General features: G+C 47.3%; 1 protein-coding gene across 2 annotated transcripts; it reads right to left on the reverse strand.

The window, feature by feature from the left end:
* Nucleotides 1–2,469: 2,469 nt before the first annotated feature.
* lrp6 (low density lipoprotein receptor-related protein 6) lies at nt 2,470–27,774 on the reverse strand. Of its 2 annotated transcripts, XR_014599109.1 has the most exons (24): nt 27,452–27,774; nt 23,799–24,195; nt 20,684–20,881; nt 20,416–20,612; nt 20,208–20,342; nt 18,063–18,459; nt 17,758–17,929; nt 15,230–15,446; nt 14,387–14,676; nt 14,060–14,286; nt 13,476–13,660; nt 11,776–12,102; nt 11,498–11,700; nt 11,004–11,215; nt 10,628–10,818; nt 9,531–9,740; nt 9,313–9,438; nt 9,002–9,238; nt 8,051–8,161; nt 7,355–7,585; nt 7,137–7,273; nt 6,940–7,037; nt 4,997–6,240; nt 2,470–4,942 (listed from the first exon to the last, which is right to left on the reverse strand). XR_014599109.1 is itself a non-coding variant. In XM_084038302.1 (23 exons), the coding sequence occupies exons 1-23, from the start codon at nt 27,504–27,506 to the stop codon at nt 5,934–5,936; spliced, it is 4,860 nt and encodes a 1,619-aa protein (XP_083894428.1). In that variant the 5' UTR covers nt 27,507–27,774; the 3' UTR covers nt 2,470–5,933. The 2 variants fall into 2 exon arrangements, 1 of the variants encoding a protein (XP_083894428.1); XM_084038302.1 differs by having other exon boundaries at nt 2,470–6,240.
* Nucleotides 27,775–27,813: the final 39 nt, after the last annotated feature.

Consider the following 27,813-nt stretch of genomic DNA (forward strand, 5'->3'; position numbering starts at 1 on the left):
GGATTTTAAAATGTTTTTATTACTGTCAGTATTGGCAGCGCGGTCTACGGCGGCTGCAACCGGCTTGTCCACACCTCCGCTACAGCGGAATGGTTCTCATTGGTTAAAAGTTCAATGACGTGTGTTCAGGTCCGCACTCGGCGGCCACCTTGCGGTGAAATGATTTAATGATTTGCCTTTTTATTTTGGTCGCTTTGATCTCATGGCTTGATCTAAAGTTCTGTGCATTGTGTTGTGAGTCAGCCTATTTATCTGTGAGGTCTGGTTAATAAAAACATAGAATGATAATACAAATATACTGAAAAAAAGAATGCCTTCCACATTCCGGATATGTCAGGATATGTTATATATATCCTCTTTGGTTTGCTGCTGTGTTCTATCGCTTGAGCACTATAGTCACGTTGACTTTGTTGTCCGACTTGACGGCGTTTGGCTGCCGTCTCTTTTAGAGCCCGCCCCCTCAGACACCTGCAGCTCTCGTCGGCGTGATAAGTCAAGTCAAGCCAAGACCATCCCGAACAAGCCTAGTGTATACAGGGTATTACAGTGACTCCGCCCCCAGGTGGAACAAACTAACACGGTGAGAATAAACCACTTACATGAGCACATGTCAATAATGCATGGAAATAAACGGCCACATTGTACATATTTTAGTAAATATTTAAATGTGATCATGTTAATTTAATACATTTCTGGTTTGTTCATCAGAGTGTTGTTCTTATGTCGATTAAAGTTTACAACAAAAACATGTTTTATTTTCATTCATCGGTTAATTTCTGTTATTCGTGTTTATTATTATGCTTATTCCTCATGAAAAGTTAAAGTTAACATGACTAAACACATTTTTAAAGTAGCCAAACTATTGATATTGTTAGATTATTTAAATTATGATTAGATCAAGAATAGGATTAAGATTTTAGATTAACATTTATCTTTTAGATTCAGCAGTTAAACTTTAAGTCAGACACAAATAGAATATAAACTTTAATTTATTCATAAAAAAAATGTAGAAGTAATTTCCTTTAAGTCTTAAATTTAGTGAAAAAATATACAAATTTCACTCTTAATCATAAAAGTAAACCAGTGACTTCAAAAAGTCTGGATTTAAATACAAATCTTTTAGATTAAATATTTACATTAGTGTTTGAAAAAAACATCTAAAACATTAAATCATTGACTTTAACTTAAATATCAGATAAACAGTCAAGGTTTTTGTTCCATGTAAATGTTGTGAACACGTGTAGTTAAGTAGAACTATAGTTTAATAATATTAATATTATAATAATAATATTAATGTCGTAAATCACCAGACAGACTCTAAAGTTCACTCACTTTATATTTAACAAAAAGGAAAAACAAATTATGAGTAACAGCTTATGGTGGCAGCTGGTGGGCTGAACAGGTCCACCTGGTCCCCAGGTCCAACAGGGACCAGGTCCACCAGGGATCAAGTCCACATGGTCCCGGTCCACCTGGTCCCCAGGTCCACCAGGGACCAGGTCAGCTGGTCCCAGGTAAAGCAGTCAAACGGTTACCAGGTGTCGGGATCGAACGTCCTGGCGAGCACCACGAGATCACAGCGGACGACAAACACTTCCTGTTCATCCGACGATCAAAGAAACAACCTGGAGACAAAAAGTGCTTAAAAAAAATAAAAACAAAGACTTTTTTTATTTTTTACATTTTCTATTTTCTTCAACGGTGTTCATCACAAAACGTCGGCGAAGGAACGCGTCGATCGGATTCACGACTTCTAGAAACCTGCGAGTTCAGAAACACCGGCCATCAAACCGATGCTCGTTAGTACCGACGCTCATTAGAACCGAAGCTCGTTAGAACCGACGCTAGTTGGAACCGAAGCTCGTTAGAACCGACACTTATTAGTAGCAATGCTTGTTCGTACCGGCGCTTGTTAGAACTGATGCTCGTTAGAACCGACGCTAGTTAGAACCAACACTTATTAGAACCGAAGCTCGTTAGAACCGACGCTAGTTAGATCCGACACTCGTTAGAACCGACGCTCGTTAGAACCGAAGCTCGTTAGAACCGACACTCATTAGTAGCAATGCTTGTTCGTACCGGCGCTTGTTAGAACTGATGCTCGTTAGAACCGACGCTAGTTAGAACTGACACTTATTAGAACCGAAGCTCGTTAGAACCGAAGCTCATTAGAACCGACACTCATTAGAACCGAAGCTCATTAGAACCGAAGCTCGTTAGAACCGACACTCATTAGAACCGACACTCATTAGAGCCGACACTCATTAGAGCCGACACTCATTAGAGCCGACACTCATTAGAACCACTTCTTGTTAGAACCAACGCTAGTTAGTAGCAATGCTTGTTCAAACCGATGCTCGTTAGTAGCGATGCTTGTTCGAACCGAATCTGTTTGAACAGACGCTCATTAGTAGCAATGCATATACCGACGGAAACTTGTCGGAAGAATCTGCCGACGAGACGACTTCGGTCAGAAAGTGGTGATTTGAGTTTTATGTCCCACAAACGAGTCAGAAATAATGAGTTATAAATAACTTGACCTCAAACTCAAAGTTAATTTTCCAAGAAAACAATTGAATTAATGCAAATGTCCACAAATGTAAAAAAAGGAAAATATGTAACTCGGTGTTTCTCTCAGCCGTCAAAAACATAAAATGCCCACAAAAGAATATAAAAATTTAAAAACTGCTTTTTATATCAGACGATTGCTTTTGTTTAAACTTTTTGCTTTAAAGAGAAAACGTTTCCATTTGTTAAAACATACAAAAAAAAACTTTTCAGTGTTGCAATTCAAAACACAAATTAGGGTTAATGTCAAATTAAACCCTCAAAGTAAATTATTCGTACGCAAAGGATTGATTGGTTTCCTTAAATTATTAATTTGTACCTTTAAAATATTAAATTCCTCCCTCAAATTTTGCCACTTTGATTCCTTTTGAGATTTGAAACTAAATATTGATAAAATCTTAACCCGAAATAGACCGACTTTTCTTCTTCGACATCCGATAATACAGATTTACAGAAGAGGATTAGAGTCACATGTCAAAACATTTTTAAGTATTTTAAAAAGAACTTTAAAAGAGTTAATTAAAAAATGAAAACCTTGCCCTAATAGTCTTCCATACCGATTTGACAAAATAACAGTATTAAAAAAAAAAAAAAAAAAAAAAAAAACTAAAACACCTTCTGTGATGCAACAGACTTCTCCAGTTCATAAAAAAACTTCGTAGAAACAGTTTGATTTTTTTTTGTTTTGTTTAAAAATGGTACAAATTATTAATTCATTGGAACACATTGAGTTAAAACAGAAGCAGAAAGTAAGATCTGATATTTGAAGTAACAAATCCATCAGGTTGTTCGGACTCTTCTGAACGAACCAAACTAGCGTAACGTAATGTTACGCTTTGCTACGTGGCTACATGGCCACGTAGCATAACATAATGTTACGTCACGTAGCGTAACGTACCAAAAACCAGCTTAAACACAGGCAGTCGTGTAAAGTGCAGGTAAGAATGAGAACATCAAGGTGATTGTACCACAAGATGCCGTACTGAGGCCACGGGGCGCCAAAGCAGAGAACCAACATATATCTATATCTATATATACTGGACTGGTTTTTGGTGGTTTGACTTTCTGCTCAGATGAAATACACAAAACATAAACACACAACAGATTCCTCTTCAGGTAAATGAGCAAAAAAAAAACATTGATAACGCTCGTTTTTATATTTTGTGCACACAAAATAACGTGAAGTAATTTCGCATCTAAATTTACAATTTCTGCACCAAGAAAGAAAACAAACCTTTAAAGTCCAAGATGAAACATTTGCTTCTTAATCAATAATTTGTGCGTCAATTTGTGTTAACTGCAAACAAATATGATTTTTTTGTTTTTTTTTAAAAGAAGACCAGAAATTATTTCTCAACGGGATGAAAGGGAAGATGAATATCAGATTTTAGAGCCGGGGATTAAAAAAAAACGATTGTTCCAATTGTTTCTGATTCAATTCATAACTTTTTCATTTTCAGAAAAAAAAAAAAATCACGTTCTCCCGTTTAATGTTTGAGAATTATTATTTTTGTTTCTGGAAATTTTGTGTAGAAAAACAATTTAATATATCTTTTCAGTTTTTATGCCAAAACGTTTCAATTTCATGTATTTTTTTTATTTCATGTGGATTCCCGGCTCTAAACATCGTCTCTAACATTTGGTCTCATGTTTCCGTCGACAGATTACCGTCGATTAGAGTCCCGGAGTCTCCAATTATTTGTTCTTTATTAAAACAAGATGAATGATTTTAAATTAAAAATATGAAACATCTTTCAGTGTAAATGAGACGCCGGCCGACGCGTTCACGCCGAGAAACGTTACGATTGTCAGATTCACGCTGGTGTTATGATCCGCAGGAAGTCAGACGCCCGACGACAGGAAGTCAGACGCCCGACGACTTAACAGGAAATGCCCAACGACAGGAAGTCAAATGGGAAATCTCAACATTTACTAAATAAAAGCTGAGTGATTTTCGACTGTCGTCGTTCCCGGTCCCGACGTCGGACGCTAACGAAACGGTTATTTTGGCACAAACAGACTATAAAACCTGGATTTGTTCTTCGGATCGGAGATTGTCGCCCAACGTTCGGAGTGAAACTGTAGAAAAATATAATGAGGCGATATAAAAAAAGAGGGAATGGAGTACTGCAGGAGTCCGATGGAGATGTACAACGTTCCTATGGAGCTTATAAATACGATATCTACACAATATGTGGTACAAAAATACTATTTAGCATTGAGTGGGCTCGGGGGCAGGGCGTGGAGACGCAACAGAAGGGGACGAAGACGTGGAACGGGTCAGGCACAAGATCGGGTTCGTGGTGGGAGACGTCGCCGCCGAAGGGAAGCGTCGCCGTGGCAACGACCACTCGCGAAACTCGCAGTCGAGCGTCTCGACGAGAAACACAAGCGTACATTTTAGTTTTAAATCCCGTCTGAAGATCACGATGATTGGAGGACGCGAGTCATGTGACATCGCCAACGTTGAGAGGTGTTTTAGTGTTTTCGTACGGAGGCCCCGAGGGGACAAGAGAGAGAGAGAAAGGACGCATAAACAAAACAACAAAGAAACCCAATGAGGCCGACCGTCTCCAGATCTCCTTGAGATCATTCCAACAAATGTTTCAGCCACAGTATGGAAGCCCAATCCTGCCAATGCAACGGAAAAGAATAAGATCCTGCAAGTCATAATTCTGAGAAACATTCTCACAATAATAAGAATCCTCCTCAACATAATGATGTTATTGAGATAACGATGTTTTTTCCTTTGACTGGCGTCTATGAGCCTCCATACTTGAGGACCTCCTTAGTGTCTACTCAAACTCGCCGACTGATCACCTGCTTCGATTGGGTAATAAATATTGATCACATGACTCTCGTCCACGTCAGACGCGATCCTACGAACCGTTTCGTAACCGAGGAGGTACATTTAAAGGCCCAGTACCACGATGTCCCGTTTATATGGATACGACAGACACGGCTGAGCCTCCAGGGGGCGCTCTTCCTCCTCCTCTTCTTCTCCTGTTGATGTTTTTCATATTTGGCATCAGATAAGTTAAAACGTCCCGCTGTGCTTTTTGTCCTTCAGCCTCTTCCTCTCTGGTTTAAGGCAACTTATATTCGTGATGATTTTAATAAAACCTTTTCTTAAAAAAATTTACAAATTTCTGAATACAAACCTCTATGGCATCATCAGTAAACGCTGTATAGAAAATATATAAATATGCTTTTCTCTTTTTCAATGTACAATGTTCTGCAGCTCCGCTCCTCGTGCTGCATTAGGCTCCGCCTCCGCCACCTCCTCATCAGTCTCCTGGTTTAACCTCATATATGCACAATTGCTATTTACAGTGAGGGGGTGGAGCTGTGCGGAGACGGGGGGCTCACGAGGAGTCCGTGCATGGCGAGGGCGGCGGCGGGTACAGGTGGTGGGAGTAGCTGCGCTCGGTGTAAGGCGACGGCGGGCAGCTCTCGCAGTTCTCCTCCGCCGACAGGTACTGGCTGCGTGGTGTCGGCGGCGGTGGGAAAGGCTCCGAGTCGTAGTTGAGGTCGCTGGTGTAGCCCTTGGCACCGGTGGCGGCGCCCGACTTGAGTGGCGCCCGGCGTCCCGGCGTGTAGTCGCTGTCGCACACGTCGGTGCTGCAGGGGGTGGTGGGGGGGGCGAAGTGTCGGTAGGTGTAGGGCCGGTAGCTGAGGGGCAGAAACACCACGAAGAAGAATAATGTGAGTCAATGTGAGATGATGTGAGATATGTGAGTCAATGTGAGATAATGTGAGTCAATGTGAGACAATGTAGGATAATGCGAGTCAATGTAGGATAATGTGAGTCAATGTGAGTTAATGTGAGATAATGTGAGATAATGTGAGTCAATGTTTGATGATGTGAGTAAATTTGAGATAATGTGAGATAATGTGAGTGAATGTGAGTCAATGTAAGATAATGTTAGTCAATGTGAGATAATGTGAGATAATGTGAGTCAATGTGAGTCAATGTGAGAAATTGTGAGTCAATGTGAGTCAATGTGAGATAATGTTAGACAATGCGAGTCAATGTGAGAAATTGTGAGTCAATGTGGGTCAATGTGAGACAATGCGAGTCAATTTTAGACAATGTGAGTCAATGTGAGAAATTGTGAGTCAATGTGGGTCAATGTGAGATAATGTGAGTCAATGTGAGATAATGTGAGATAATGTGAGATAATGTGAGTCAATGTGAAATAATGTGAGATAATGTGAGTGAATGTGAGATAATGTGAGTCAATTAAGATAATGTGAGTCAATGTGAGTCAATGTGAGATAATGTGAGTCAATTAAGATAATGTGAGTCAATGTGAGATAATGTGAGTCAATGTGAAATAATGTGAGATAATGTGAGATAATGTGAGATACCTGTAGGATCTATGTGTTGAGGGACTGTTGGAGGAATAACCAAACTCCATGGTGTATTGAGAACGGACTGTAGCAGGAGACGGCGGAGGATTCAGGATCTGAAACCAAAGAAAAACATTTCAAGATCAAATTAAGTAAATATTTCTCTCTGAATGTTCAATGAGGCGTCGGCAGCGTCGGCAGCACGGCGTCCTCACCGGGGGGAAGTAGGTTCCCTTTGTGCTGGACGAGCTGCTGGACGAAGCTCCGGTCACGTGGGCGCGGTCGTACGGCGGTCCGCTGCTGCCGCCCATTATGCTCAGGGAACCAATCACGGACTTCCCTCTGGACATCCCTGTGGGTTTGGAGACAGACGTCAGCATCACACTTATTATCATAACAATGTTCACACCGCGGCGACAATGCGGCGTCCCACCTGGCAGCGAGCTGGACAGCGAGGCCGGATGTGGCACGTATCCCAGCGGCACCGAGGACGGCCCGTGGACCACAAAGTCGTTGGTGACGGTCTCGCCGTCGTCCTTCATCTGGGGACAGAGGACACGCTGGCACACGAAGTACACGGCGCCCACCACGAAGAGCGCCATGACAACGCCCACGATGGAGCCGATGGTGTTGTTGGACGGAGGAGGTGGCTCCTCGGTCGGGTCTGAAACCACAGAAGACGGGACGGTAAAACACAGCGATGCTTCTGTTGGAGCCATGAGTGAATGTGCGACAATGTGAGACAATGTGAGTCAATGTGAGTCAATGTGAGTCAATGTGAGATAATGTGAGATAATGTGAGTCAATGTGAGTCAATGTGAGATAATGTGAGATAATGTGAGTCAATGTGAGTCAATGTGAGATAATGTGAGTCAATGTGAGTCAATGTGAGTCAATGTGAGACAATGCGAGTCAATGTGAGATAATGTGAGTCAATGTGAGATAATGTGAGATAATGTGAGTCAATGTGAGTCAATGTGAGATAATGTGAGTCAATGTGAGATAATGTGAGTCGATGTGAGACAATGTGAGATAATGTGAGTCTACATGAATCAATGTGAGATAATGTAAGTCAATGTGAGTCAACGTGAGTCAATGCGAGTCGTTTGGTGGTTGCTTGGAGACTCACAGCAGCCGAGCTCGTCGGAGTTGTCGGTGCAGTCCATGTTGTGGTCGCACTTCTTGTGTTTCCCGATGCACTGACCATTGGAGCAGGTGAACTGGTCCGGAGGACACCGTACTGGGGGGACAAGCGGAGAGTAAAACACCAGTCGGGTCGCAGTTTGAGACCCTTGAGAAGCTGGTTATAAAGTGTTGTGGAAAAAATTAATCTGTCCAATAAAGATCAACAACCAGGATCAGCTTTTTCTCCGAGGTTTATTCGTCAAAGTATTTTCATCTGCAGGCAAAAATAGTTTGTGTAATCTCCCTTTTAAGGAGGAATCATACTGTAGACAAAAGACGGTTCATCTTACAAAGACAAGATGTACAAAACACAGATGTCATAATGTCCTCTGAAATTATCTCGTGTCATGTGGCACTCATGCTCATATCACCTACCTACGCACAAACAGGCATTAATTTTAGTCATAGCATAACGGTTGAGAAGAGGAGATGCGGATCAACGTCTGACCTGACAAAGATTCTGATTATAAATTACAAACATCCAAAATTCCCATAACAAAAGTAAAACCTCCTCCTCGTCGTCATGGTAACATCAGAGAGGAGAGAGGCTCACCGCCCTCTGAGCTGTCAATCACAACAGAGCCAAGAGAATTAATGTTATTACGCCTGGAAAACTAGTTCCTCACAAGAACTGAGTTTGAGCCAGAAGGAGGGTCTTAAGGACGAGGGGGGTTTTATGGTGAGGACCTGGTCTCACCTTCACACTTGTTCTCGTGGGGCCAGGTCTCACCTTCACACTTGTGCTCGTGGGACCGGGTCTCACCTTCACACTTGTTCTCGTGGGGCCAGGTCTCACCTTCACACTTGTTCTCGTGGGGCCAGGTCTCACCTTCACACTTGTTCTCGTGGGACCGGGTCTCACATTCACACTTGTTCTCGTGGGGCCAGGTCTCACCTTCACACTTGTTCTCGTCGGACCGGTCCTGGCAGTTGACCTCCCCGTTGCAGCGGAGGCTCAGGTCGATGCACTGCCGGCTGTCACACTGGAACTCTGACTCGGAGCAGGCGGGGCAGTCCTCCTCGTCGCTGCTGTCGTCACACTCCGGGTAGCTGTCGCACCGCCACGCCTGAGGGATGCAGTCCACCTCGCCAGACCGGCAGGAAAACTGCTCCGGGGAGCAGGTGGGAGGCTCTGACAGGGAGACGGGGGGGGCGGGGTCAGGACCAGACAAGTAAAAACCAGCATAGGACCAGCTAGAGACTCACCTCCACAGGAGAGCTCGTCCTGCAGCAGCACCAGGTGGACGGGACACGAGCAGCGAGTCGTCCCGTCTCCCTTCACGATGCAGATGTGAGAGCAGCCGCCGTTGTCCCACGTACACGGGTGTTTACCTGGGGGACGGAGGGACGGGGCACAGGTGAGGCAGGGGGACAGGTGGGACAGGGGGACAGGTGGGACAGATGGGATGCTTGCGTGGACTCACTGTACTCCCTCATGTCGAGCTCGTGGACGGCGTGGATGTCGCTCAGGTAGGCAATGCGGGCCTGGATCTTGGTGCGTCCCTCCCGCGTGGTCTTGTCGATGCGTTCGATCATCTGCTGCTGCTTGTCGATCCAGTACAGGTGGTCCCCGAACACCGTCAGGCCCACCGGCTGCAGGATGTTGGAGTCGGCGATCACAATGCGGTTGGCTCCTGGATGTTGTTGAAAAGAGCACCGGGGAAAAACAAAACAAGGTTGGAGGGCAAAAACGTTCAGGAGCAGAGGCAACAAAACGGGTGAGAACTGAGTGGGGGGGTGTGGGGGGGTAGGAGGGGGAGGGGGGTTAGGGGTACACCAGTCAGCTACACACAAACACAGCATCCTGTTTACATATCAATATGTACATTCACCGGGGTACAGCTAGCATAAAGGCTGTAAGTTATTAACGCAGCGTCCTGATGGGGGCAGCAGCCCGGCGGACTCTCCAGTCCTGAACCAGGACTCCTCTCCAGTCCTGAACCAGGACTCCCCTCCAGTCCTGTACCAGGACTCCCCTCCAGTCCTGAACCAGGACTCCTCTCCAGTCCTGAACCAGGACTCCCCTCCAGTCCTGAACCAGGACTCCCCTCCAGTCCTGAACCAGGACTCCCCTCCAGTCCTGAACCAGGACTCCACTCCTACAGATGGTTTCCATTCCTGTCCGCGAGCGTGGAGCTCCAGAGAATCTCAGGAATGTGCTGAGCTCAGGGCTCCACTAAAACTACGCCAAAAGTCCACACGAAGAAGAAGCAGGTTTAGATCCCGGTGTGAAGATTAGGTTTAAAAATATCACTATTTACTTCTGACTAAAAAGGTAAAAGGCTCAAAGAAGTCAGGTGATCAAGCTGGAGGGTTGGAAACAACAAGCTTAGCCTAGCATAAAGACTGTAAATACTGCTAACCTGGCACCTGACTGGACCCGGAAGTGTACCCGGACCCTGAAGTGTACCCCTGATGTGTACTCAGACCCTCAAGTGTACCCCTGATGTGTACCTGGACCCTGATGTGTACCTGGACCCTGAAGTGCACCCGGACCCTGAAGTGGGCCCATCGGACTCACCGGATAGGTCGCTGCTCTCAATGCGGCGCAGATCCGAATCAACCCAGAACAGCTTCCCCACCTCGTTGTCGATGGCCAGGGCGACGGGTTTGCCCAGACCGCTGAAGAACAGGACCTCGCGCTCCGTGCCGTCCAGCGCCGCCCGCTCGATCTTGGGCGAGCGCTCCAGCAGGTTAGTGAAGTACATGTACCTGCAGCAGACAACCAGGGGTTAACCGAGTCTAGTACTGGTCTGTGTTTTCCTCTCAGAACATCTGCAGACCGCTTGCTGCACCACACAATGACCCAGGGACTAGTTTGTAGTTATGGTTCCTAACAGGCGAGTCGGCACTAAGGCCATATAGGACACCGAGACGAAGACACTGGAGACACACACCCCCTTTCCGGGTTGACCACGATGGCACGGGGCTTGTCGTGCTCGCCCCTCAGCACCACGCCGACCCGGCTGCCGTCCGTCCGGGTCACGTTGATGACGTTGGTGACCTCGCTGGTCCAGTAGATGAAGCGGCTGTAGATGTCGATGCTCAGGTCGTACAGCTGCAGACCCTGACTGGGACCCCCCAGGGAGCTGGACACCACCGTCATACTCTGAGGGGACAAAGACCAGAGACACGGCAGCTCAGAGACCCCGCCGAAACCACTTCTATGGGACTAGAACAGGAGTTGGTGACGGTTCAGGTCTTCTGTGATCTAGCACTTAATCTGAACTCTGAGCTCTAAGTAAAAACACAAAAATAAAGGTCAAAGGCTCAAAGACGTCAGGTGATCTAAAGCTGGTTCTACTCCTTTATGGAGGGTTGGAAACAACTAGCTTAGCTTAGCATAAAGACTGGAAACATGTGGAAACAGGAGGCGGGTCTGGATCCATACCTGGTTCCCGTCCTCCTGGGCACGGCGGATGGCGTTCTGCTTGGAGTCGATCCAGTACAGCTGCTTGTCCAGCGGGTCGTAGTCGATGGCGCGGACGTTCCTCAGGCTGTGGATGGGCAGGATGATGTCGGGGCTCTGCTGCTCGTCCATCACCATCCGGTTGATGGCCGTCTTCTGGCTGAACAGCAGGAAGGAGGTGGGAGCTGGGACACAGAGAGGAGGCGGGTTAGAAGAGACCGCTTACCCTGATCAGAGACCTGAGGGGGGCGGGGCCTCACCGCTGCACGTCTTGTTGTCGTAGTTGAGGGAGAAGTGGGCGGGGCATCCGCAGACGAAGCTGCTGACGGGTACAGCGAGGCAGAGGTGCGAGCAGTGGCCGTTGGTGGAGGCGCAGGCATTCCAGCCGCCCTGCCGGGACGAGTGGAAGACAAGGATGTCCATAACGTAGTCCAGGTGGCCCTGGATTACGGTGCGGTTCTGCCCGCTGGTCTTGTTGGCTCGCTCGATGCTGCGCTGGCTCCAGTCGGTCCAGTAGATATAGTCCTGGTACTGGGTCAGCCCGAAGGGGTGGGGGAGGTCATCGGCTATTACCTCCCGGTCCTGACCTGGAGACATGAGGAGACATGAGGACACAAAGACACGAGGACATGAAGATTTTTCTCCCCCCCTCAGACAAAATATACATCATTTATTTATTATTATTAATATTATTATATTAGGGCTGTCAAAGTTAACGCGTTAATAACGCGTTGACGCAACATCCTCTTAACGGCGTTAATTTTTTTAACGCGCGATTAACGCTCGGTATTAAAAAAAAAAAAAAACGCGCATTGTATGATTTATGGCCGTCGGTGGCACCTGTAGTCTTGATCCAGAGGGAAGGTGCGCGTCCACAGGCAGCGGTGTTTCCCCGCGTCCCATTCATTGTATTCTGGTAGCGTTGCGGCGAATGTCGAGAGACGGCGCGCGAGTTGGCCGCTCCTCAAGTATAAGTCGAATCTACTTTATGCTAATCAGAGGTGCCGGGCTCGACTCGCCGCCTCGGGAACGCTCGCGAACGCTCGCAAAAATATGTTGTTTGAAGGAGAGCGCCTGTCAATCATCCTCTAGTGGCAGCCCACCAAGCGCGCAATACTGGGAAGCGGCGCGTCCACACGCGTTTAAAATCGATTTGTGAACGGCAAATTCACCTTCAAAAGACCGCCGGATGGTTCAGTCGATAAGACCAAAGTCATCTGCGCGTACTGTGGGTATGAAATGAGCTACCATAGAAATACGTCCAGTCTGAGATATCACTTGCAAGCCAAAGCACTTATATCCTAACTGTACTTATCTCCTGTTACACTATCTCCTGTGACATGTTCACTTTAATTGTTTGTGATATATTCTTATAACCCTGTTTTGATCCCATGTTTTGGTAAGGGGATATTTGAAGTGTTAAATAAACATTTTCATAAATCAAGTATATTTGCCCTTATGTTGTTAAAAGTATTAAGAATATGAAAAAAAAATCATTAAAAGTACATTTAGAAGAAAAGAAAATGTGCTAAAAAAAATGCGATTAATTTGCGATTAATCGCGAGTTAACTATGGACAAAATGCGATTAATCGCGATTAAAAAAATCTATCTTTTGACAGCCCTATATTATATACATGTTGTGCTGTATAATGTACTCCAATTTCGATTTCAATACAAATTTGAATGCGAAAAAAAAAAAACATATAATATTAATTTAATAAAGAATTATAAAAAGAACCTCCATCGGGTCCTTTCAATGTGTGAAACTTTATTCAATTAACAATCTTAAACTTTGTTGTGGGGGATGGAAATATTTTATAAGCACTTTAATGTAAAGGAGTGTATCGTCAGCGTAATAGAGATATTTGTTTGGTTGTTTATTATTTTATGCTTCCCTCTAAAGGTTTAAGACTTGAAACCTGGTCCTAGTCTTCCAACGGTGGTCTGACAGAGTCTCACCCAGCATGTTGGAGGACTCGATGAGCGTGGTGTCCAGGTCGGTCCAGTAGAGGCGCCGTTCCGCGTAGTCGATGGTGAGGCCATTGGCTCGGCCCACGTCGGCCACCAGAGTGATGCGACCCGTCCCGTCCATCGCTGCCCGGTCGATCTTCGGCTTCCCGCCCCACTCGGTCCAGTACATGTACCTGTGGACAGGGAACCAGGTCTTAGTCAGGACGTAGTTTCTCAGGGGAGTCTGGTCTACAGAGTATTAGGGCCATTGTGGGTAAGAATAAATACATTAACTAGGGAGCCGGGGGAGAGGGGTCATATTCTGAGAAAAAGAAACTGAGATTTAGGAGAAATAAACTTGGATATGCTTGGAGATTAAAGTCGTAATTAAAAACAAAAGCATTTACCAGAAAAAAAAGGTAGGTAATCTCCACAGTTAAAGCCGTACATTTATTAGACAAAAAATGTACAAATCTTCAAGGAAAAATCTTGTGTTTTTGTTGAACCACATGACCACATGATCCACCTACGAGGACCAACAGCCTCCTCTAATCCACCTGCGAGGACTCTCCGTTTTTAGCTGCAGTTCTCACCCTTCAGCCGGATCCAGAGCCAGAGCTCGTGGACTGTCCAGGTCCTTCCAGACCAAGACCTGCCGGTGCTGCCCGTCCAGTTTTGCCACCTCGATGCGGTTGGTGCCGGTGTCGGCCCAGTACAGGTTCTTGCCCAGCCAGTCCACCGCCATGCCCTCCGGGTAGTCCAGGCCGAACTCCACCACGTGCTCCAGAGCGCTGCCGTTCATGAAGGCCCGGCTGATGGTCTACAAAGGGGGGACAAGACGAAAACCAGGTACAGGGTCAGAGTCAGTACATTAGACCAATAAGGACACAGGTGATCCGGTCTGGTCCAAACCCCCCCACCTTCAGAGTGATGTCGGTCCAGTAGATCCGGTTGTCGGTGACGTCAAAGTCGAGCGCCGATGCCTCCTTGACGCCGGTGAGCGGGATGGCCACGTTGTTGTTGTTGGTCTCCAGGGAAATGCGGCGGATGTCGGTGTGGCGGGAGAAGAGCAGGAAGGCCTCAGGGACGATGCAGGTCCTCATGTCGGCGATGAGCTCCAGGCCAATGGGACAGCCGCACTGGACGCCCTGAGGCTTGTAGAGACACAGGTGGCTGCAGCCGCCATTGCCCTCTGCACACGGGTTGGTACCTGAGGGGGCGGAGCCATAGGGGGTCAGTCAGGGGGCGGAGCCACGGTGGGGGTCAGGCAGGGGTGCAGCGTTGTTGGTATTTATGGAAATCAATAAGAGTTTGTTTAGTTTTGTTAGCATTGAGCATCAAAAGAGCACGGCTGCACAAACACAAAACCACACATGTTAACCAGGGAATTTATGCTAAACTAGCCGTTTCCCTCTGTCTCCACACCCTATTCTATGCTAAGCTAGCTGTTTCCCTTCTGTTTCCAGTCTATGCTAAACTAAGCTAGTAAAAAACACAAATACATATATAAATGAAAAATCTTTAAAAAATCTTCTGTTTGCATTTATTGTTTTTCCGTTTTGTGTTTCTTAGTCGACAGACTATAAACTAATTTAGTCTTGTAATGTTAATGCTAACACTAATGCTAACAAGCCGTAGCTGCTGGAGGATAGACTGGAGTTTAACTGGCGTTAAATCCTGGATTGATGTCTAATTATCACAAACAACCTGCCCGCTGGACCCGAACAAGGCCTGGGACCTTGTCTTCAGGGTCCTGGACTCACCGAAGGACTGGTGCACGTAGGTGGCCTTGAGACCCATGAGGTCCGGCAGCTGGTCTATGATGAACTCCCTCTCGGCGGTGTGTTTGTGGACCCGCTCGATGCTGCGGCGCTGCCAGTCGGTCCAGTAGATGAAGTCGCCGAGCAGCGTGAAGCCGAATATGTGAGGCAACTTGTCCTCCACCAGCACCCGTCGCCCCGTCCCGTCCATGTTCATCACCTGGCAGACAGACAGGCAGGCAGGCAGACAGACAGACAGGAGGGTGTGAGATCGAGACCAACTGTTTTCTGCAGGTTTTAAATTTTATAACTGGATTTAAAGTGCTGAACTGCATGTATCCGACATGTATTTTCCCATCATGCCCAGCGGTGGACGGCTGAAAGAGGGGCTGTTTCTCCCTGTGTGTACTGAGCATGCTCATTAGACCTGGCAACACATCGCAGCACCGCTAATTAGAAGCAAACAAACAACAATAGGAAGCATATGGATGCCACACTCCCTCCTCTCCTCCTCCTCCCCCTTATGTCCCCCTCATGTCCCTGTTATGTCCCCCTCATGTCCCCGTTACGTCCCCCTCATGTCCCCGTTACGTCCCACTAATGTAACTTACTAGCTAACAAGTCCACGAGTGCTGGAGGTTTAACCCTGATGTGGAATTTTGTTCTGAAAGTCATGCAGCAGCTTCCTGTCGGACACGGGGTCGTCTCTCAACAAGCAGACCTGAGGACTCCCAGAGCAGAAATGTCAGGAATCTGCAGGAGCGAATCGGCCTGCGATGTGCCGGCTCCTTTAACAGCGTGCAGCGACGCCACTGGCCGCTCCGACAACAGCGTGGCTGGCTGCCATCTTTCTGCACGGCCTCCACACACACCGCCGGGGAGAGAGCAGCGCCGTTTAAATATAAAGTCAAGTTTCCATCCACGACGCGGCGGCCTCAGCCAAAAGGTCTCCGCTGGTTTGGGAGTTGTGACCGCAGTGCGGCGACGGTTTCAGATTCGGGGTCTATTCTAAACAGAGCCGACCACAGCTGGAGGGCAGGCAATCGGAACCAGATGTGGGATCCCGCCGCAAAAACCAGGCCCTCCGAGAACCCCCCCCCCCCCCCAAACGCTGAGTGAGACCAGAACCACCAGCGCCTCAGAGGGGCTTGGAGAGGGGGTTCAGGTGGGGTCACCAGAGGAAAATAAAAACATGGCGGAATGGCGTGAGGAGGGAAACCGCAGGCAAAGAAAGAGAGAGTATTTTCATGTCGACAACCTTCCCAGCGCCGCCGTCACAGGCGGGTGAAATAAGCTGCTTCTCATTTACTGAATGAAACAAAGGTTCATGAGGAAATCCACATTATTATTACTGCTGTATTTGTATTTATGTAACAGGAGTCTTCGTGAACTACGGGGAGTAACACAATTATCCTGACATCACTGCCAACATGACAATTCACCACAACGTGACTGATCACTTTATTTTGAAGGAATATAAAACTACATCTCCCAGGTGAACAGAAAACTACACCTCCCAGGTGAACAGAAAACTACACCTCCCAGGTGAACAGAAAATTACACCTCCCAGGTGAACAGAAAACTACACCTCCCAGGTGAACAGAAAACTACACCTCCCAGGTGAACAGAAAACTACACCTCCCAGGTGAACAGAAAACTACACCTCCCAGGTGAACAGAGAACTACACCTCCCAGGTGAATATAAAACTACACCTCCCAGGTGAACAGAGAACTACACCTCCCAGGTGAATATAAAACTACACCTCCCAGGTGAATATAAAACTACACCTCCCAGGTGAATATAAAACTACACCTCCCAGGTGAATATAAAACTACACTTCCCAGGTGAACAGAAAACTACACCTCCCAGGTGAATATAAAACTACACCTCCCAGGTGAACATTAAACTACATCTCCCAGGTGAACAGAAAACTACACCTCCCAGGTCTCGCCCAGGCAGACAGCAGTGAAACACTAGCCTTGTTCAGGATGGTCTTGACTTGACTTATCACGCCGACGAGAGCTACAGGTGTCTGAGGAGGTGGGCTATAAAGGAGACCGTAGCCAAACGCCGTCAAGTCGGACAACAAAGTCAACGTGACTATAGTGCTCAAGAGATATATGATGTCTGTTTGTATTAACCAGACATCATATAAATAGGCCGACTCACAACACAATGCACAGAACTTTAGACCAAGCCATGAGATCAAAGCGACCAAAATAAAAAGGCAAAACATTTCACCACAAGGTGGCCGCCGAGTGCGGACCTGAACACATTGAACTTTTAACCAATGAGAACCATTCCGCTGTAGCGAAGGTGTGGACAAGCCGGTTGCAGCCGTCGTAGACCGCGCTGCCAAGCGCTGCAAGAACTTAAAAACTAGCTCCCGCGATGTTTTGGGTCACGTGATATGGTCGCGACCCTATGACGTCTTTGCAGTCGGCTGCTAAGTCGGACACTTCAACCCACACTACATCACGTTAGGTAGCGCGCTGCATGCGGCTTCTTCAAGTCGAATCCCCCTACTGACCTCGATCTTGTCCGTCTTGGCGTCCCCCCAGTACAGCTTGCGTTCGTCGTAGTCGAGGGCGAGGCCGTTGGGCCAGCCCAGCGACGTGTTGACCATCACGAGGCGCTCCATCCCGTCCAGGTCAGCCCGCTCGATCTTCGGCACCTCGCCCCAGTCCGTCCAGTACATGTAGCTGGAGGCACAAACAGGAAGTAGCTTCATAAACAGGAAGTAGCTTCATAAACAGGAAGTAGATCATGTACTGTACATGTAGCTGGAAGCAAAAATTGAAGATTGATTGATTGATCGATCAATTGAGAACTCACCCGGCCACAGGGTCCAGTACGATGGCTCTGGGCTCGTCCAGGTCTTCAGAGATCAGGATCTTGCGCATGGTCCCGTTGAGCCGGGTCACCTCGATGCGGTCCGTCCCTGTGTCGGTCCAGTACAGGTTCCGGGCGATCCAGTCCACGGCGATGCCGTCGGGGTGGTTCACCTGCGACGTCACCACAAACTCGGCATCGCTGCCGTCCAGCCGTGAGCGGCGGACGGCCTTCACATCGTCGTCCGTCCAGTACACGTATCCCTCCACCGGGTCGTAGTCGATGGCGATGGCGTGCCGAATGTCGTCCACCTGCAGGATGATGTCGGTGAAGTCCGGCATGTCCAGGGAGATGCGCCGCAGGTCCGTCCGCCGGGCCAGCAGCAGCATCCGAGTCGCACCTGAGGAGAATTGGGGAGGTCAAAGGTCACGTAAAACCATCCAACAGAAGAGCCACCGGCTCCGTGCCAACAAGGCCTGTGCTGTATTTATGTCTAGATGACCTTATTTGGAGTGTTGATGGAGCAGCTACAATGTTAGCGTAGCCTAGCACCCATCAACCAGACTCCATTCAGAAAACCAGCGTTTTAAAAGTAGTCATCTTGTGGTCTTGCAGACGGACTAACAAAGCATGACTCAGCACTTTTTACTGATCGCCGTCATGATGAAGTTATTTCAGCTGTGATGGATGAAACCTAGCGTGAACATGACTTTACATACGTTTATAAAGAGCAGAATTTGTTCCGATTAATGACTAAAAAATGATTACCAGTTAACTTCCTCTCTCTACGTTTGGATTGTGGATTTAACTCCCTGAATCCACATCATCTGTTCAGTTTTTCAGCTTTCCTAAACAAAAGCACCCAATCAGCAGCAGCTTTAACGTCCCAAAGTGAAGCTGGTGTTATTGTTGGTGTGCCGGGTGGAGCAGCAGCAGCAGCAGCAGCAGCAGCAGCAGCAGCAGCAGCAGCAGCAGCAGAGACGTGGCTGCAGTCAAACAATAAACTTCTACCCTTCAGGTCAGACCAAACTCCACTCAGATTCTCTCTGCTTTAAGGAGAAGAAAAAAACTGGAAATAGTTAAACCCCGGCAGTGAAAGGAGGCATTGTCTGCAGGGGGAACATGTGATCCCGTCTTTCACAAAAGCTTCCCCGCCTTCAGCCCTCCGCCGCTCCGCAGGCCAGGGTTACCCAACAGAAAAAATGTAAATAAAAAGGAGGCAGAGGAGAAGGAGGAGGGGAAACCTCCGTCCACGGCTGCCATTCAAAAACAGCCAGCCCCGGTGGGTGATGGGGCAGGGTTATCATGACAACGGCAGGTCAGCCCAACACCACCTTTCGCCGTCTCAAGCGCCCGGAGACGTTGTAAGAAACGTCATCGGACTCTTTAAATTAGAGAAAAACCTAATGAGGTTTGGTGCAAACCTAAATCTGACCCACACACACACACACACACTAATGAATCCAGTCTGTCTGCTGAAATCTCGTAAACAGTTACACAAAAGGAGTTTTTTGTGTTTTCTGTCTGAAAATGATAGATAATCTCTTTCAGTGACGCAGTTCAGGAAATATTTGGATGCTTTTCTGTTTCCACTCGAGTGTCTCTGAAGCCAAACTGCTCACCATGAGTTTCCTCCGCTGGCTTCTCTCTTAAACGTCCACATAAACACTGTGATCACACGCTGGAAGAGGAAGGTGGATGATAGGACCTGAGAATAATAACACAGTGTTGTGTCCAAGACGGTGGATGACGTGACGGTTTGATTCTCCACTCGTCACCTGGTTGTGAAACCTCAGCAGTGAACCGATACAACAGAAGCCAAACCTGCTGCCAGGTTCACACCAAACACAACACATCAATAACCAGATGAAAAGCTGAAATAACTCCATCATGATGGTGATCAGTAAAAAAGTGCTGAGTCATGCTTTGTTAGGTCTGTCTGCAAGACCACAAGATAACTTCTGTTAAAACGCTGGTTTTCTGAATGGAGTCTGGTTGATGGGTGCTAGGCTACGCTAACATTGTAGCTGCTCCATCAACACTCCAAATAAGGTCATCTAGACATAAATACAGCAGAGACCTTGTTGGCAGAAGGCGTTACAGAGCAGCACCAGAGTGTCCAGAGGGACAGCGATGACGATGACTCACCGTCTCTGCAGGTCTTCCCGTCCTCCAGCAGCTGGACTCCGGTGGGACAGGCACACTGATGGAAGGGCTTCGCCGGAGACAGGAGACAGAGGTGGGAACAGCCGCCGTTGTTCTGCGAGCAGGGCGTGGTGGCGACTGTGGACAGAGACACGACGCGTTAAAGAAGCCTCTTAAACACCGACGGGTCTGAGAGGACGTTAGGACTCACGGGCGTTTTGTCTCTTGGCGCTGAAGACGTGGATGTCCATCGGTGAGAAGATGTCAGCGTGGACGACGCGCTGCTCCGTTCCGGTCTGTTTCCTGCAGGAGTGGATGGAGTGGGTGTTCCAGTCGGTCCAGAACAGGGTGTCCTCGTAGAGGGTGAGGGCGAACGGGTGAGGCAGCTCCCCTTTGACCACCACCTCCCTGAAAACACAGCACGCTGGTTAACCGGGGACAGGGACTGGACAGGGAGGACAGACAGACTTCAGCAGTACCTGGAGGACCCGTCCAGGTTGGACCGGTGGATGAAGTTGTGTTTGGCGTCGGCCCAGTACAGTTTCTCCAGACCGTAGTCCAGGGTCAGACCGTTGGGCCAGTAGATCTCCTTATCGATGATCATGGAGCGATTCGTCCCGTCCATCCCGGCACGCTCGATCTTTGGGATCTCCCCCCAGTCTGTCCAGTACATGTACCTGAGGACAGACGGACAGGGACACATCACTACATGTACCCGAGGACAGACGGACAGGGACACATCACTACATGTACCTGTTGTCTTAAACCCACCCCTCGGTCTACAAGACCCAGGTCCAATACTAAACTCAACCACTCCTGACTCTGGGAGGACCTGAGCCCTTTATAGACCAATTGACTGACTGATTGATGAAGAAGGTTGGAGCTCATACTGGACAGAAGCAAACATGACACAGAAGAGTTCTGGTTATTGTTGTGTTGGAGGTTCCCGACCTGGGGGGGTCAGGACCCCTCTAGGGACCTGGGTAACATCTGACTGGTCACCAGAAACCATGAAGCAGATTCTGTGAAGGCCTAAAAATCTAAAAATCAGACCGTTTCACTAAAGCTCCGACACATAAACAAGACAACTACGTCTATAAATAAATATGAATAAATATAAAGGAACTGTGGATGTTTGGGAGAAATGAAGAAGCAGAAAGATGAAACCCTGGAGCAGAACATTGTTGACTTCCTGTTTCCTGTTTCAGCATTGAGCCACCAGGCCTCTCCTCCCCCTTCTCCCCCTCATCCCATTCAGCTCAACACAAAAGCTTTAACTGGTCTCTGCCCAGCAGCTAAACGCCGCCTCAGCAGCTGGTTTGGTTTCACCGCACACAAGGCCGCCCGACGAGCCGTCAGCACCGACTAACCCGATCAGGACCAGGACAAACGTGCACCCGGGTCCTCGTAGTACTGCTCCATAAGGGTTGGAGGAGCAGCAGGTACGATTTCAGGGCAGCCGGCCGGCTCCTCGCCACCACAAGGGCTGCTTTGTGTTTGGTACCTGATGCATTAATCATCCCGGTTGAACCGGGTCCAGCTCTGCGTTCCAACGTGGATTTGGAGAACCGGTTCCCCCTCAGAGACTCACACAGAGACAGCTGGGAAACACCGACGTCTCCGCTTTCTCACAGCTTCAAACAATCACCCTCTGAGTGGTGGTTTAGCCCCCAGAGTTGGGACTGCTCGGTCGCCTGGGGCAACACTGCTGGTTTGTGTTTTACGTCCTCCAATAAAAAAACACGAAGAACATTTCTGTTAAATAATTCTCATATTCTCTAGTCTCATATTATTTCTTACTTTGTAAATCTGTGCCTCACCTGAACATCCTGAACGCCTCACCTGAACATCCTGAACGCCTCACCTGAACATCCTAAACGTCTCACCTGAACATCCTGAACGCCTCACCTGAACATCCTGAACGCCTCACCTGAACGCCTCCTCAGTTGATCGATAAAAGAGGAATCTCAGGTATTTTATCCGGACAGAAATGGAGTGAAATCGTAAAAATTAGTGTATAAGTTCTTATGTTAAGTCGTTCTGTGAGGTCACGTGACCTTTGACCTGCAACATCTAAATCCGTCCAAATGGATGTTTGAGCCAAATGTGAAGAATGACTCCAGTTCGGACCCAAAGAGCCCTGATCCCTCAGGGACCCAGAGAGACCAGGTCCCTCAGGGACCCAGAGACCAGGTCTCTGTGCAGTGGCTCTCTGGGTCTTTAATCTCAGAGGTGGAGGTGGATCAAAGATGGAGGAAGAGTCTGTGTGAATAGCCAGCAAGCAGCGACATTTAAATAAAAGTAATGAATACATTAATACCTCTTTTATGCGAGTCCTGGTGGATTCACATCCTGGTCTGACCACCAGAGAACTACAGGGATCCTGTTAAACCCAGAGCAGCGTCTGACAGGCAGAGGACCAACTACAGGGATCCTGTTAAACCCAGAGCAGCGTCTGACAGGCAGAGGACCAACTACAGCGATCCTGTTAAACCCAGAGCAGCGTCTGACAGGCAGAGGACCAACTACAGGGATCCTGTTAAACCCAGAGCAGCGTGACAGGCAGAGGACCAACTACAGGGATCCTGTTAAACCCAGAGCAGCGTCTGACAGGCAGAGGACCAACTACAGCGATCCTGTAAAACCCAGAGCAGCGTCTGACAGGCAGAGGACCAACTACAGGGATCCTGAATGTGTTTATGAACTCTTAGAAAATATTTAAACTGGCCATAAATAATTATTTAATATCTTCTGTTGCCCGATTAACAGACCAAAAGAAGATATTAAATTCATAAAAACATCAACACAATGTATTTCTGTAAATGTACTCTACAGTACTGATACTGTTTACATAACACTACTGTAAAAGTACAGTGTGTACTATAAAGAGAGAGTACTTTACTGCATGTACTCATTAGACAGAAGGACAGGTAGTAGAGGAGGAGTTAACGAGGAGGAGTTGAATCTAATCAACAGCTGATGATATTTATTTACAAAGAAAGGATCAACAAGGACTCGTCGACAAAGTCTTTACGCCTCAGAGCTCAAACCCAACGAGGAATCCAACGAGACATTCCTCCTCGTCTGTCCTCGTCCTCAACACTGACGCCGTTGTTCAGTTTCCAGGACTTGGTGGTCTAGTTCTGTCCCCCTGCAACCTAATCTGATTCAGGACCAGCTCCAAACAAAGCAGCGGGAGTAACACGCCCTCCCTGTTCAGGACTCGTGGCCTCGGGCCGACTCTCTCTCACATCGGACTGGGGGAGACCTTTAGACCACCATGTGGGTGTTTGCTGTGGAAACAACAGGTCCACACCAGGACCATCAGGAACCCGCTGGTCCTCTTTTGTGATCCGGTTTATGAATCTTATTTTGACTGGAAACAGAGGCGAGCAGCTAGTTAGCTTAGCATAAAGACTGGAAACAGAGGGGAGCAGCTTGCTAGCTTAGCATAAAGACTGAAAACAGAGTGAAGCAGCTAGCGTAGCTTAGCATAAAAACTGTAAACAAAGGGGAGCAGCTTGCAGCTTAGCATAAAGACTATGCTGGTCTTCACCTGGACCACCAAGACCCCCTCACCCCAGACCGACTCACCCTCGTTCTGGATCCAGAGCGATGGCCCTCGGCTGGTCCAGCTCCTGCCAGAATAAAACTTTCCTCAGGGACCCGTCCAGCTCTGCCACCTCGATCCGATTGGTTTCTGAGTCCGTCCAGTAAAGTTTACTCCCCAACCAATCACAGGCCAGTCCGTCCGGGGACGCCAGACCCGGGACCACCGTCTGGACCGCGCTGGCCCCGGACTGGTTGAAGACGGTGCGTTTGATGGCCTCCTCGCTCACGTCGCTCCAGTAGATGAGGCCCTGGGCGTAGACGTAGTCCACGGCGGCAGCGTCCTCCAGCCCCCCCACCACCACCGTGGCGTTGGCCTTCTCGTGGGCCGCGTCCACCAGCCGGAGGTCCCGGCGGTTTGCATACAGCAGCAGCGGCACGCCTGGAGGACACGGGAACAAAAGTTAAACGTGCAGCTGTTACCACGGCAACACTCACGTCCCAATACACAATGTGGGTAAAAAAAAAATGTAAAGTGTGATTCTTCGTAGAGAAAGTCTTGATTATATCAACTAATCAATGAGTCAACTTTAAATAAATACACAGATGTTCATCACAGGGTTCCTCCACCTTCTCACATTCAAGCACTTTCCAGAAATTTCCAGGTGCATTTCCATGCTTTTCCAGCCCCTTCCAGCTGTGGTAAACTCCATCTTTGTATCAATCCAATGGTCAATATTCAGTCTACTTATTATGTCACTTGTTCATCACATTAAATGAGATGTTATTGTCCTCTAAACAACCAACATGATGTTTGGAGACAGCTTTTTACAGAAGGACCACAAATGAAAGGAAAACTAATTCCACTAACAGATCCACAGAAATATAATCACCAACTATTTTCATCATCTGTTCATCATCAAAAGTCATTTTTGTCATCACATACAACACACATTTTAAGACCTTTAGTCCACATCAAAGCACTTTTCAGACCTTGGAAACACCACACTTATATTCAAGTGTTTTCAAGGACTTCCAGCACCCATCCGGTAAATTAATTTAATTAAGTTTTAATTGTCGCCTGTTCACGTGCTTTCTTCGTTTATTGTTTTGACGTCAGGTCTCTGGTATCTGGTCTGCTAACGAGACCCGGCCATGAAGAATACGAGGCCGGGACTCTCTGCTGGGTCTTGGCTCTGGGCCGAAAACCACAATCTGACACATGGAGTCCTGCAGACCAGCAGGCCTGTCTTCACCTCAGTCAGGGGTTCCTTCTCCAAACATGTACCACATTAAGACCTCCAACACAGGAGGACCAACCAGAGACTGGAGGACCCGCCAGAGACTGGAGGCCCGCCAGAGACTGGTGGAGCAGCCCATTTTCTCATAGACTTCTATACAACCGAGAGGAGTCACCCCCTGGTGGCCAGCAGAGAGAAGTAGGACCATTTTCTCATAGATTCTATACAACCGAGAGGAGTCACCCCCTGGTGGCCAGCAGAGAGAAGTAGGACCATTTTCTCATAGATTCTATACAACCAGAGAGGAGTCGCCCCCTGGTGGCCAGCAGACAGAATGACAGTTTAAGGCTCTTCAGTGTTGGCTTCACTGCTCAGACCTGGAGGTTTCTGCTGGTCCGGACCAGATGGACCACCTCCAGGTGTGAACGCAGCCCGAGATGCTGGAAGGAAACCTTTTTGTTTTGGTAATACAATTGGTAAATGTGCTGCATTCGGTCGCAATCTGATGTCCAATAACAAATAACCTTGTTAACGATAATCAAATTTGGTGCTGAAGATGATTTATGTGGACTTATTAATCACATCCGCTCTACTTAAAATGTAATTTCATTGGATGCAGAGGGTTCTGTTTTCCTCTGTTTTATATCAGAATTAATACACCATATCAATAAACCTGAGTCACTATGAAACGTATGGTTATTATCATTATCCATCGATGTGATCTTCTCTGTCTCACATATCACTCACAAAGACACAAATAATCACTTTACTGGGATAAAAGACAGAATATTGACACAATATTTTACCTATTTGGTCAGTAAAGAAACCGAATCCAAAAAAATCAACATAAACATCCCAGCAGCTTTGATATTTTCTCTAAAATCGCACGTTTTTGGCCAAATCTGAAGGAAAAATTTATTTTCTCTTCTTGGAGTGATTATTGACAGATTAAGTGGAAGAAACTTCTGTTGGTTAATTTTCTGTCTTCGAACCGATCGATCGATGTTTTGACTTATTATATTTTGTCTCAGAAACAATTTGTTTACATAAGTTCAGCATCAAAACGAACCGTGTTTTCCTTGTGTCTTCCATCAAACTAATAATCAAAATAAATCACCACGTTGATCAATACTGGAAACAATCCTCCACAGCCACTTAGACAAACTGAGACGTTTAAAAGTTCAAACACCAAACTCAGATTTGATTTCATATCAGGAAATACATTTATTTGACTTCTGGATAAAAGAAAACCTCTGTTTAGAAATGAAGAGCTGAGACAATCAGCAGATTAATCAATAATTTAACTATATTTGGATTGTTGGTCGACAAAACCAAAACATTTACATTTAGGTCATTTAGCAGAAGCTTTTGTCCAAAGCGACTTACAATAAGTACATTTGTCAAAAGAAAGAAACAAAAAACCACAACATATCATTGCCGATAAAGTAAGAGCTAAAAATAGAACAAGTGTTAGATCCTCGTCTGAGTAAAGTAGTAGCTGTTCAGTAAACTTTTATAGACAAAGGAATTAGATCTGTAATAGTTTTAATAAATAAATAAAATGGAAGTGAAGCATCAGAATAAAATATCTAGTTTATTCATTCTGACATAAGAAACTCTTAAAGCTGAAGTTTGGTTCACTTTTTCTTTTATATCATTTTAATTGTCTGTCTAATCTAGTACACGTTTTATTATTATTATTATTATTATTATTATTATTATTATTATTATTATTAACAAATAAATCTACCGATCTATATAAAACAACACTGTATAAATCCAGTTTTAAACAACAATAAAAATAATAATGATAATAATAATGATAACAATATTGCCTCGGTTAGCCTGTTAGCATAACACCACAACATGAAGTAATAAACAGCTCCGACTTGTACGCAGATTCATGAATTAATGATAGTTAGTTTTGATTTAAACATCAATAACGAACATTATTATTATTGTCATTATTATTATTATTTATAAGCGAATGTTAGCTGTAGTTAGCGCCAGCTAGCTGGATGACTCGCTCGGCTAGCATTTGTTGTGCTAACGGCTGCTATCTAACGTTAATCTGAGTTACTGGATCTGGAGGTAGCATGCTAACGAGCCGCGAACCGGGGTTGAAAACACCCGTCCATCGCCTCGAGAAGGCTAATGGGTCTGCGGGGGTCCTGTGGGGGTCTGTGGGGTTCTGGTGGCCGGCTAACTGGAGCCGTTTCGTGGTTTCGTTCTCCTCGGCTGCTCCCGGAGAAGAGCTAGCAGGCGGGGCTAACGAGCTAGCTCCGCTCAGCCCCCTTGAGAGGGCCCGGGCCCCGGACACCGCTCCGAACTCCCCCCGCTCAAGACGCTCCGTGGACGGGGCTAACAGCACTCTAACACCCGGCCACCCGCACACCACACACAAGGGGGACCCGGGGAAAGCGACGGGAACACGGCGTGTTCGAGGAGGAAACTCACCTCGTACGAGGAAACAAAAAGTACACAACAACAGGCTCCGCAGCGCGACACCCATCTTCCTCCCCGGTTCTCGGTTCCCGGTTCTCGGCCCTGCTCGCCCGCTCCTCCTCGTCAGCGCAGGCTTCCCATCGCTGCGGCCGCCGCGTCCTCGAGGACTTACAGGGGTCCTCCAAACCAGGATCCGGGTCCGCGATCGAGCTTGAACAAGTACGCCGTTAGACGATGCCCGCTTCCATCCCGGCCCGCGTCGCTAACTGCGTTGATCAACTCGTTGTGTCTCACATTGTCCTGCAGGAGATCCGTCGTCTCCTTCCGCTGTGAGGAAGCAGCTCCCCCCCCCCTTCTCCTCCTCCTCCTCCTCC

This window comes from Eutrigla gurnardus (assembly GCF_963514095.1).
Source record: "Eutrigla gurnardus genome assembly, chromosome: 21".
Classification (NCBI taxonomy): Eukaryota; Metazoa; Chordata; class Actinopteri; order Perciformes; family Triglidae; genus Eutrigla; species Eutrigla gurnardus.

Bases quoted from the DNA above. Each gene is read 5' to 3' on its own strand.
- lrp6 (XM_084038302.1), bottom strand. From the start codon at position 27,506: ATGGGTGTCGCGCTGCGGAGCCTGTTGTTGTGTACTTTTTGTTTCCTC. The intron at 24,196-27,451 runs GTGAGTTTCCTC...CGTGTCCTCCAG, and splicing joins TTTTTGTTTCCTCGTACGAG to GCGTGCCGCTGCTGCTGTAT. The intron at 10,819-11,003 runs GTGTGTGTCTCC...TGTCTGCTGCAG, and splicing joins GTGGTCAACCCGGAAAGGGG to GTACATGTACTTCACTAACC.